General features: G+C 37.3%; 1 protein-coding gene and 1 long non-coding RNA gene across 7 annotated transcripts; one reads left to right on the top strand and one right to left on the bottom strand.

Annotated features, from left to right (window-relative positions):
* Window positions 1–637: 637 nt before the first annotated feature.
* LOC103410350 (probable LRR receptor-like serine/threonine-protein kinase At3g47570) lies at window positions 638–5,765 on the top strand. 2 transcript variants are annotated; one of them, XM_029105977.2, is made up of 6 exons: window positions 638–698; window positions 921–1,418; window positions 1,982–2,053; window positions 2,713–3,072; window positions 3,169–5,169; window positions 5,266–5,765. In XM_029105977.2, exons 1-6 carry the CDS (start codon window positions 692–694, stop codon window positions 5,634–5,636), a joined length of 3,309 nt encoding a protein of 1,102 aa, XP_028961810.1. In that variant the 5' UTR covers window positions 638–691; the 3' UTR covers window positions 5,637–5,765. The 2 variants fall into 2 exon arrangements, with proteins under 2 accessions (XP_028961810.1, XP_017181002.2); XM_017325513.3 differs by lacking the exon at window positions 638–698 and having other exon boundaries at window positions 744–1,418.
* Window positions 5,766–6,409: 644 nt separating this feature from the next.
* LOC103439545 (uncharacterized) lies at window positions 6,410–11,218 on the bottom strand. 5 transcript variants are annotated; one of them, XR_011583118.1, is made up of 9 exons: window positions 10,491–11,102; window positions 10,095–10,183; window positions 9,771–9,856; window positions 9,548–9,602; window positions 8,754–8,976; window positions 8,478–8,650; window positions 8,112–8,176; window positions 7,506–7,989; window positions 6,410–6,861 (listed from the first exon to the last, which is right to left on the bottom strand). It is a non-coding gene; the product is annotated as an uncharacterized lncRNA (long non-coding RNA). The 5 variants fall into 5 exon arrangements; XR_003775014.2 differs by lacking the exon at window positions 8,112–8,176 and having other exon boundaries at window positions 10,340–11,218; XR_003775011.2 differs by lacking the exon at window positions 8,112–8,176 and having other exon boundaries at window positions 10,491–11,202.
* Window positions 11,219–11,220: the final 2 nt, after the last annotated feature.

Below are 11,220 nucleotides of genomic sequence, written 5' to 3'. Positions count from 1 at the left end.
CATTGCGGCCGCTATAATCTAATAAGCTATGATATTATTAGAAACCAATGATTTCTAAATTGCCATTACCAATGGTAATTATTAGCAGAAGCTAAATGGAAGAGGACGACGAAGGAAATACCAATAGGATGCCTCCACGACTGCATCCACTACAAGTCAAGGATTGCAATTTGCAACAAGTGGGATAATAATTTAATTTGGTTCTTTTGCTATGGTCTATAGATATTAGATAGTACTAGTCTAAGCCTCGACAAAAAAATCGGACTTAGACTATTCGTCCTCACCTAGCTAAGCTATCAGCAAAAAATGAAGGGTCTGTGTTTGATATGTTAAAAAATCCAAATAACAAATCGAGGATTGCAATTTGCAAAAAATGGGATAATAATTTAATTTGGTTTTTTTCTATGGTCTATAGTACTAGTCTAAGCCTCCTCACTTCGACAAAAAAATCGGACTTAGACCATTCGTCCTCACCTAGCTAAGCTATCAGCGAAAAATGAAAGATCTGTGTTTGATATGTAAAAAAATCCAAATAACAAGTCGAGGATTGCAATTTGCAAAAAATGGGATAATAATTTAATTTGGTTCTTTTTCTATGGTCTATAGATAGTACTAGTTTAAGCCTCTTCACTTCAACAAAAAAATGGGACTTGGACTATTCCTCCTCACGTAGCTAAGCTATCAGCAAAAAATGAAAGGTGTGTGTTTGATATGTAAAAAAATCCAAATCTTGGTAACACCAACTTGTTTCCCTATTTATGTGAATGTAATGAGTTCTAGTTTTCGATCGAATTTAAACCGAAAGACAAAAACTACTACAATGAAGGAGAGAAGTCGTTTCCTACGATCAAAAATGTTGTCGATGATACACTGCTTGTGTTATATCTATATGATGATTATGGCTAATTGCTTAACTGCAGGTGTATTAGCAATATCTCATACCAATATCAGCACAGATCAGTCTGCGCTTCTTTCTCTCAAAGCTCACATCACTAGTGACCCTCAAAACATCTTGACCACCAACTGGTCCTCTGCCTCCAATTCCAACATTTGCAACTGGGTTGGCGTTAGCTGCGGTGCTGGCCACCACAGAGTCACGGCCTTAAATCTTTCGCACATGGGTCTTGCCGGAGTTATTCCTCCACATCTAGGCAACCTCTCATTTCTCGTTGAGTTGGGCCTTGAGAATAATAGCTTTCTTGGTCCCCTACCGCAAGAACTGTCTCATTTGCGCCGGTTGAAGGAGATTAACTTTGTAAACAACAGCTTTATGGGAACCATTCCTTCGTGGTTTGGGTCCTTTGCTAAACTTCAAACCCTCAAGTTGTACGGTAATGGCTTCTCGGGTTTCATACCGGCTGCTATCTTCAACTTATCTGCACTCGAAATAATTAATCTAAGGAGGAACCAACTATCGGGTACGTACATACCACCAGTACCAACCACCTAGGAATATAAATTAATGATTGCTTGCTTCATCATTACATTTGATATATTTGTTTCATTTTAACATCTATATATAAGATGTATAACAATCATCTCGTTTGTTTGTTTTTTTTTTTTTTTTGCTGGGATCTTGTTCAACTTCAGCAAAAAATGATATGAGAGGACCATTGTAGGATCGTGTATTTACCGTGTAAGACCCTCGTATTCTAGAGCAAAAAAGAGGTCCTATATAGTAAGTACATGGTCTGTATAATGTTATCCCACTTTTGCTACGATACAACGGGATTCCCAATAAGAAGCTACTCCTATATATGTTTACATGATTTTAACAATATATACGGATTGATTTATAGAACTTCCAAACGAGATGGGCAGTTTAGGTCAGCTGGAGGAATATAAATTAATGTTGCTTGCTTCATGAGTACATTTTAACATCTTTGTTTCATTTTAACATCTATATATAAGATTTATAACAATCATCTGTTTGTTTTTTTTTTCCTTCTTTTTTGTTGGAATGCATGCACATATTTAACAGGTAGCATACCCAGAGAAATAGGCAACTTAACAATGGTGAAGGGCATATACCTTGACGACAACAAGTTCGAAGGTATAATGTATGACTTAGGTTTTGTTACATGTATGCTAGTAGATGCCTGCACACACTGTGTGTGAATAATTTCATTTCATATTTTTTTTTACTATGAAGTGTGATTAGTTTTTAAAATTCTAAAAAAAAAAAAAAAAATCAATTATAAAAATTGGGGCAATGATGAGCAGTTTCTTCTAAAGTAGGCATGTTTTTTATTTACTATTTTATTTTATTTTTAATTTTTAAATATGGCATGCTATGTTGACCTGGCTGTGAGGTTGTCGTAAATAATAGCAAAATTATGTTCATGTAATTATTAATTGCCCATATATTTTATTTTTGTGCAGTTTTGGTGTGAGGGTTAAAATTGCAATTTTATGTAGTTTTGTTTGAGAGCAGAGTTCTATAAATAGGTACTAGGTAGTTTATATACGAGCCCCTTCTTAGCAGGAATCTCGTTCCACTTTAGCAAAAATGAAATGAGAGGACTATCATAAAAATTGTATATTTACTGTGTAAGACCCTCGTATTCTAGAGCAAAAAGAGAACCTATATAGTGAGCACATGGTCCTTATAATGTTATCCCACTTTTGATATGGTAGAACGGGATTCCCAGTAAGAAGCTACTCCTATATATGTTTACATGATTTTAACAATATATACGGATTGATTTATAGAACTTCCGAACGAGATGGACAATTTAGTTCAGCTGGAGGAGTTGTATGTGGGGTTCAACGCCCTAAAAGCCTCTGCTCTTGTGCCTGTCTTCAACATATCTTCTTTGACTATTTTGAGTCTAACCGGAAACAACATGAGTGGTAGTCTTCCGAACAATATATGTAGGCATCTTTCGAGTATTCGAAAATTTTATTTCGGTGAAAACCAGCTTGACGGTCTGATTCCCTCCAAACTGTGGCAATGCAAAGAGCTTCGTGAAATCTCATTACGCTTTAACAATTTCCGTGGAAGCATACCGAAAAGTCTTGGCAATTTGACCTACTTAACCAAGATTCATCTTGGTGGGAATCATTTAACAGGTAATAAATTTGGGGGCATTTCATAATCAATTTGTTTTTAGTTTTTAGTTAAACTGAATTTACAAACTTAATACAAGCGTTCTGAAATTGTTACAGGTACAATACCGGATGAGATTGGTAATCTTCCGCAGTTAGAGGTTTTGGCACTGCTATTAAATAATCTCAGTGGCGTCATCCCATCCAAACTCTTCAATCTCTCCACGATAAGAAGAATAGGGCTTTCTTTCAATCAGCTCTCAGGTAGCCTCCCAGCAAACATCGGTCTTAGCGCTCCAAACCTAGAATTCTTTGCTGTAGCCAGAACTAACCTCGTGGCTGGACTACTTCCTAACCTCTCCAATGCTTCCAAGCTCAGGGTGCTAGACATGAGCTACAACTCATTTACCGGGTTTCTTCCTAGCACGCTCTGTTCCTTGAAAAACCTCGAGTATCTTAACTTGTGCTCGAATAATTTGACAATTGATGCTTCTACTCCACAAGCAACAAGCACTCTCTCTTGCTTGTTTAATCTTAGAAATTTGACAAAGTTAGGCTTGGCAGACAATCCACTAAACACCACGATTCCAGCTTCTCGCAGGAATCTCTCTACGTCACTCCTACTTGTGAGTTTATTCCATTCCAACATCAGGGGCAACATTCCAGTTGAAATTGGCAACTTGAGCAGCTTGATAGCACTAGACCTGGGAAATAATCAGTTGAGTGGAGTAATTCCAACTTCAATACAAAGGCTACAAAATCTCCAAGTTTTGTCTTTGTGTGATAACGAACTGCAAGGGCATATCCCGTATGAACTCTGTCAACTAAACAACCTAGCCGGTTTAGTTTTGCATGGTAATCGGCTCTCTGGTTCTATTCCTTCCTGCTTGGGTACTTTGGCAGTAGCTCTAAGATATCTATGGTTAGGGTCCAATTTGTTAACTTCAAAAATACCATCTTCCTTGTGGGAACTCAAGTATTTATTGGACCTCAACTTGTCATCCAACTCTCTAGTTGGACCACTCTCAGAAGACATCGGAAAGTTGAAAGATGTGGTGGTAATGGATTTATCAAATAACCATTTCTCCGGAAACATTCCCGGTAGCATTGGGGGTCTTCAGAAAATGATTAATTTGTCCTTGGCAAACAATTATTTAGAAGGCCCTATTCCCGGTTCATTTAAAACCTTGCTAAGCCTAGAATTCTTGGATTTGTCCAAAAACAATCTATCTGGAGTGATCCCAAAGTCATTGGAAGCCCTCTTGTATCTCAAGCATCTGAATTTGTCTTTCAACAAACTCCAAGGAGAAATTCCAACCAGCGGGCCTTTCGGAAACTTCTCTGATGATTCGTTTGTATCAAACGGTGCACTCTGCAGTACTTCCCGACTCCATGTTCCATTATGCAAATATAGAACAAAAGTTGAGCCAAATTGGAGGAAAGCTAAATATATCATCTCAGGGGTCATGTCAGTAATACTCCTAGCGGCTGCTGCATTGATTCTGGTGCTATGCAGGAAAAGGAATGTTGAACTTGTAAGAGAAACTGCCTTGCTACGTCAAGTTCTTTGGAGAAGAGTTTCGCGCCTAGAACTTGTAAGGGCGACAAATGGACTTCACGAGAGTAACTTACTAGGCATAGGGGGGTTTGGCTCAGTATACAGAGGAACACTGTCAGATGGGATAGATATCGCCCTCAAGGTTTTCAATTTACAGCTAGAAGGGGCATTCAAGAGTTTTGCGAAGGAATGTGAAATGCTAAGCAATATCCGTCATCGGAATCTCATTAAAATCATAAGTTATTGCGATGAACTTGATTTCAAAGCCCTGGTGCTTCAATTGATGCCTAATGGAAGCCTCGAACAGTGGTTGTATTCTCCAAACCGCTCCATGACTATCCTGCAGAGGTTGGACATAATGAAAGATGTTGCATTGGCACTAGAATATCTTCATCAAGGTTACTCGATACCTATCGTTCATTGTGACGTGAAACCAAGCAATATACTATTAGATGATGAGATGGTTGCACATGTTGCTGATTTTGGCATTGCAAGACTCATCGGCAGTGGAGATTCGATGACGGAAACAATGACCTTAGCCACAGTTGGATACATGGCTCCAGGTGATGTATTTTTTCAATTTTGTTTATGTTGGTTTTATTAGGAGTTATAATTTTCTTTTTATCATACATAACTAAATTCACATACAAATTTTGCAGAGTTCGGGATGGAAGGAAGCGTTTCGACGAGTGGGGATGTGTATAGTTTTGGTATTGTACTCATGGAGACATTCACAAAAAGGAAGCCAACGGATGAGATGTTTGATGGGGAAATGAATTTAAAGCAATGGATTGCAGATTCATTATTTCTAAATGCTGCTATAGATGAAGTTGTGGATGCCGATATACTTGGGACGGAGGAAGATGGTGGTTTCGTGAGCAGGAGGGATTGCTTATCATCCGTTATGAGATTAGCTTTAGCTTGCACTGCAGCATTGCCGAAAGAAAGGATTAACATGAAAGATGCCTTAGTCGCACTGAATAAAATCAAGGCCAAGTATTTGAAGGACTCTGGAGGAGTGAATTCTTAGTTCTTTGTTCTCTATATTTTCGGATCCATTTTCTTATTGTTGTTTTCGATCTTCAAAAACTACATTATTTTCTTTTTGTTATTTCAGTCAATATATCAGGAAGTGACAAACTTCTAAACTTCTACTTAAGTTGGTTTTTTTGGCTGCTTCACCAATTTGTGCTCATCTTTTTAACAAAAGGAACGAAGTTACTCCAATTTTCAGCCCCAAAGATGCTATCATTCATTCTGTAATATGTAAATGATCTTACAACTTCGACCTAAATTTGACCCATTTTCTTAACCCGCGGTTCCTATAACCCATAAATTTTTTTAGTGTCGTTCAAATCACAAATACCCTAGATGAATTGAAAAACTGCAGATATTAGTTAAATACACCTGAACGACATCATATTGTCTGTACTAAATATAACAGTACCCCAAATTAATGGTGCTATCATATTTATGTATATAAATTTACGTATATTTTTTAATGACACTAAAGATTAATTCTGAACTTATGGTACCATCGAAGTTATGTATACAGCATACCTATATTAGTATGATTCTAATTTACATCTGTTTCTTACCAAAAAATTTATAACATAAATTTCAATATGTATGCTTACAACACAAAAAAATTCGTTTTGTTTCGTAAAATTACAAATAATTCACTAATACTTCATACATGGAGCAGCGAACCACTTTAGTTGGGTTCTCTTGGCACAGATTTGAGTTAGAAAGTTGAGAGAATTCTAAAACCAGCATGAGATACTTTAGAACAATTTGACAAAATAGGGTGTGAATGTGTTTTAATATTCCTTCCAACAAACAACAAAACGTTATCCCCTAGATGAAAAAATACAACAGAAAACAAAGCATGTGCACTTTACCCCAATTACGCATGAGTACAAATGGATCCTAAATTTGACCTGAGTAAAAGTTGATAAAATGACAAACTTCTTATATATATTTGTACCAGCCAAGGGCAGCTAAAAAATTAATGAGCAATCCAAAAAGTAGTCAAAACCGCTTCAGCCATATGCATCATGAAACACAATCTAAGCTATCAGAACAGACTATCTAGAATTATTATCTGATATGCTGTTGCAAATATGCCTCTATAACAAACAAAAAACATTGAATTCCATCACCTTCTTGTTATTGACCTCTTTTTCAGTTAGAATCACCAGAGCTTCCGAACCGTCGACCAGGACCATGTCGCCTTCGCACACTTGTGGGCAGAGCTGAAGAAGAGATTCAGAATTATAATATATTATACTAACAGATTCTCAGACACATTTCATCAAACACCTAATGTGCCACAATCTCATATGCTTTCTTGTAAGATTAATTGAAGAAGAGTAAGTTTTTGAACAAAATTAACTTCTAGTTGAGTAATTTAACAGAAAAGAAGCAGCAAAAAAATCCAGAAATCTTTAATTCAAGAACAATACTTGGTATTTGAACAAAATTAACTTCCGGATGAGTAATTTATCAGAGAAAAAGCAAAAAGAAACCTAGAAATCTTGAAAAAAAAATTGTCTATAAGAAATGAAATTGAGTTAAAAAACTGGAAATCTCACTTCAATTAAGCAGCTTTTCAGATGTTTACAGATTAAATATGCATGATAACAAAAAGAAGCATCCTTTCATCACTAATTGGACACTAACAGAAAAACCCTAATTCATATTATTCAGATTTCAAATACACGGGACCAAATAGCTAAGAAAGTTGGAAAATTTGACCCCAATCAAACAAAAAAATTGTTCTAGTTATACATGCAATACCCACCTAACATATCAACCAATTCCAAATTAAAATGGAAAATGAAATGAAGCAAGATAAATTGAATACAATTTGGGGAAAATTTGGGGAAAATTATCTCACCTGGAGCTCCGAATCTCCAAGAGGTCCTGATCCGAGTAAGCGCCGAATTGGGTTGCTGAAGATGGTGATCAAGGAAGGGTTTTGGAGGTGGGTTTGATCAGATCAAAGGCTAAGCCATTAGGTTTGGAGGGAGAGGAACACATAAACTAATAAAAATCCTAATTCCCTCTTTCACTCACTTTCTTTAACTAAAATTTAATTACTTTGATGCTTCTCTCAATTTTCTTTCATTGTATGAGCAACCAAACGGGGGATAACACAAATTGCAAGGCAAGAAAGAAAGATGGAAATCTGGAGGACTTGGGAGAAGCGTTTCCACTTTCGGAGGTCGTGAATGATGCACTGAAGCTCCATGACTCAGACTTTGTTGCCATTGTAGACCCAGTTGTCGAGCTCTGGAACCACATTCAAGCTAGGGTTTCCGAGCGGGCTGATTTTGTTGTAGAGGGTCGGCTACTTGGTCTTGCTCATGTAGTAGGTCCTGCTATTATACTGAGAACGATTATAATAGCACATATTAAATAAATGCACAATCAAGAAAATCAAAGGTAATTTTTGGATAGGAAGGAGAAAAAAAAACAACAGTAATCTGTCATCCTTTTTTACCACGAAATTTTTCAGAGCTTCAATTAACTTTCTAATCACAATTCATTTTGTTAAATATTTTCGTCCTGGAAAGAAAAAATTAAAAAGATTAACATTCCCAAAACATGAATAAGCAGATTCAAAGATTAATCTCCACATGAAACACTTCCAGTAGTAAGAACAAACACACTCATTTCAAAACATAAATAAGCAGATTCAAAGATTCAACTTTTGTACAGAAATGAGCCAAAAGCACACATGCCGCTTTAATGTATGAGCCAAAAGAACTTTCAGCCTTAGCAGCCCATACCCGATACCCCAAATTTGAGATATATTTAAGACTCAAAAGTGTTTACACAGAAATGTCAAACAACGCAGATCTCTAACCTGATCCTTGTGTGCATCTCGCCATCATTCTTGCTGAAACTTCTGCAGCAAAAGCATCAACATCCTCTTCAACTCTGAAACAGCTACACTGGGAACATCTTTTGAATCTCTCCCTCTTGATGTTATTGTAAACGCATCGCCGAATCAACATTCGCAGGCACACCAAAAGCTGCCTAACAAAAGAAAAAAAAAATTTCACAAATTAACCAAATGAAATTCAGCGCAAAATTCCAAAAAAAATGAAAATGAAAGCAGGAAAGAGTGAGAGTAGTGTACTGGGCTGATGTCTGATTTGTTATTGAGCTGGAGCATATCTCGGAATATGTCTCGGTCGGCGGAGTCGAGACTGGTTTTTCAGCTCCTCCAACGGGCCTAAAGATTGTACTCCATCAACTCATTCGAATTGGACCAGACCAGTAGCAGCAAAAGGCTCAACAACATGTGCTCCATGGATCGTTCAGCTTTGCCATTGAAAAAAGAACGAAGAAGAAGACGACAACTGAAGTGAATAGAGTGAAAACAATCAATATTTGAACAAATTCAATGTGCTGCAGCAGGAGTTTTTTGATCCGTTTATATATTAGATTTCCCTTAAAAATAGGACATATGAGAAAACAAATGATACCCAAATGTCAACATTAGTGTAGTAGATGAGTGAATAATATATGACAAAAAAAAATTCAATGGTGCATACTAAAAATGTGTGAATAGAGTAAGACAGAGTACATGAATGACTTTGAAATGAATGAATTAAATTCCAAAAGTGAGTGACAAAGAATAACTAAGGCAGAAGCTTAACTACCCTATCAATTTCAAATTCCATGTCTGTTCACTGCATATGCCTTCACTTATATATTAAATTTTGTTCAAATTCAATGTATGTTCACTGCATGCCAATTTGTGTTTCGGCACACTCTTACTGGTATTTGGTCACAAAACTACAACCATTTTTACAAATTCCATAATCCAACAATGGAAAATGAAAATCACGAAGCAACCTAGAAGGAGGCATACAACAAAAATCAAAGAACGGAACAGGTGAGAACCAAAACGTTAAAAGCAGCACATACCCATTCAAAGACCAAAAATCATGCAAAGATAAAAAATTCAGTATATTAGCCCTCTCTGCAAAGCCCAAAAATAAGAAAATTAGAAAAATAGAATTTGATAACATTATACTTTAAAAACCCTAAAATTTCCAGTTAAAGGAAAAGTAATAAATCCCAAAAAATAAAATCAGCAAAATAAATCTATAGTTTGATAAAAATTTAGGAGAAGGGTAAGATTAGATACGCAAAGAGAGGGTGGCCTTGTATTTCTGCTACTCTGAAATGCAATCCTCCTTGTCCCAGGGCCCTTCAAACTTCTCCGAGTAATATCTGCACACAGAAACAATATCCATTTACCCTATTCAGAAATCGAAAAATGGATTTTAGAGAGAAGGGATAATTAGGGTTTAAGAGTAATCGTGGAAACTAATTATGCTGAGAGGAAGCAATTGTGGTCCGTGTGTCTTCACACAACAAATTGGAAAGTGGGATTGCATACATTTGGGATTTTAACAATAACCAACAGTCATTCAAAATTTACCAGTCACAATTAGAGCTTAAGTGATACCTTGATTACAGTCATCAATACGCCTGCTCACACACTAACACCCAAACCCTAAATCATTCATATCGTTCTCTTTCTCCTCCTTGGAGACTCTGATTCAAGTAAAATCAAACATTCAAACAACTCATCTCTCAATTGATTGATTGGTACCACATGAAGGTCAATAATACTTATTTGTAATATAATTAATAAAAAAATTAAACGCTTGAATAAAAAAGTAAGAAATTAAAAGAGAAACGGAGAAATACCTGGAATGGAATAAGTGAATCGTAGATGAAGGAGTTTATGTTTCGAAACCAGAACCAAACCAATTTGGGACAAAAATGAACAATGCTTTCAATTTTTTTCAAGAACTTAACAATTTGCCTAAATCAAAATATTAAGAGGCGAAGAGCTTACGTATGTATGAGCTGACGAAAGAAACTGGAGAAGTTTTTGTGCTTGAAATAGCTGGGGAGCAGAACCCGAGCAAACTCGCAAGAAGAGAGACGGAGCAGGAGTCGCGGACAGGGAGGAGGTAGAGGGAGTCGATCCAAAAGTCGGGATTGATGATGTTCTCTCAGTCGACGACAGCCTCGGTTCGGCTCGAATCTGACGAATCTCCTCTCGTCGGAGGTCAGGTTGTTGGTTTTGCAGAGTCGCCTGAAACTGGGCTTGCTGATTTGTCAACATCCTCACCCGATTTCTGAGCTTCTTCTTCTTCTCTGGTTTTTAGGGTTTCTCCAACTTGGCGTATCAGACTTCTGAGCTTCTTCTTCTATCATCGTGATTCTGCAAGCCGCAGGCTCTCTCTCCCTCTCATCAAGCCGAAGCCGAAGCTTTATCCCTCTGTCCCCATCCTCTCCAATCCCTCCGTCCCCCTCCTCTCCTCTCGCCACAGCCACAGCCACACCCAGCTGTCTCCGAGTGAAAAATGGGAGCGATCGTCTCTCTCCAATTTGTCAGCCGTTATGTCCCCCTTCCCTCTCTCCCCGAGTCAAACCTGAGATGCAGCGGCTGAAAATCGGGCCTTAAGCCTGAGTGGCATTTTTTGTAAATAAAGTGAAATTTGGCCAAAAGCATCTGAGTGGCAGTCTTGTAAATAAACTGAAATCACGACATGGAAATGAAACGGCGTGTGGGAGGGCAT

The sequence above is a fragment of the Malus domestica genome, chromosome 07 (genome assembly GCF_042453785.1).
Source record: "Malus domestica chromosome 07, GDT2T_hap1".
NCBI classification, from domain to species: domain Eukaryota; kingdom Viridiplantae; phylum Streptophyta; class Magnoliopsida; order Rosales; family Rosaceae; genus Malus; species Malus domestica.
Note: the sequence above shows the minus strand (reverse complement) of the source record. Positions and strands in the feature narration are given on the sequence as shown.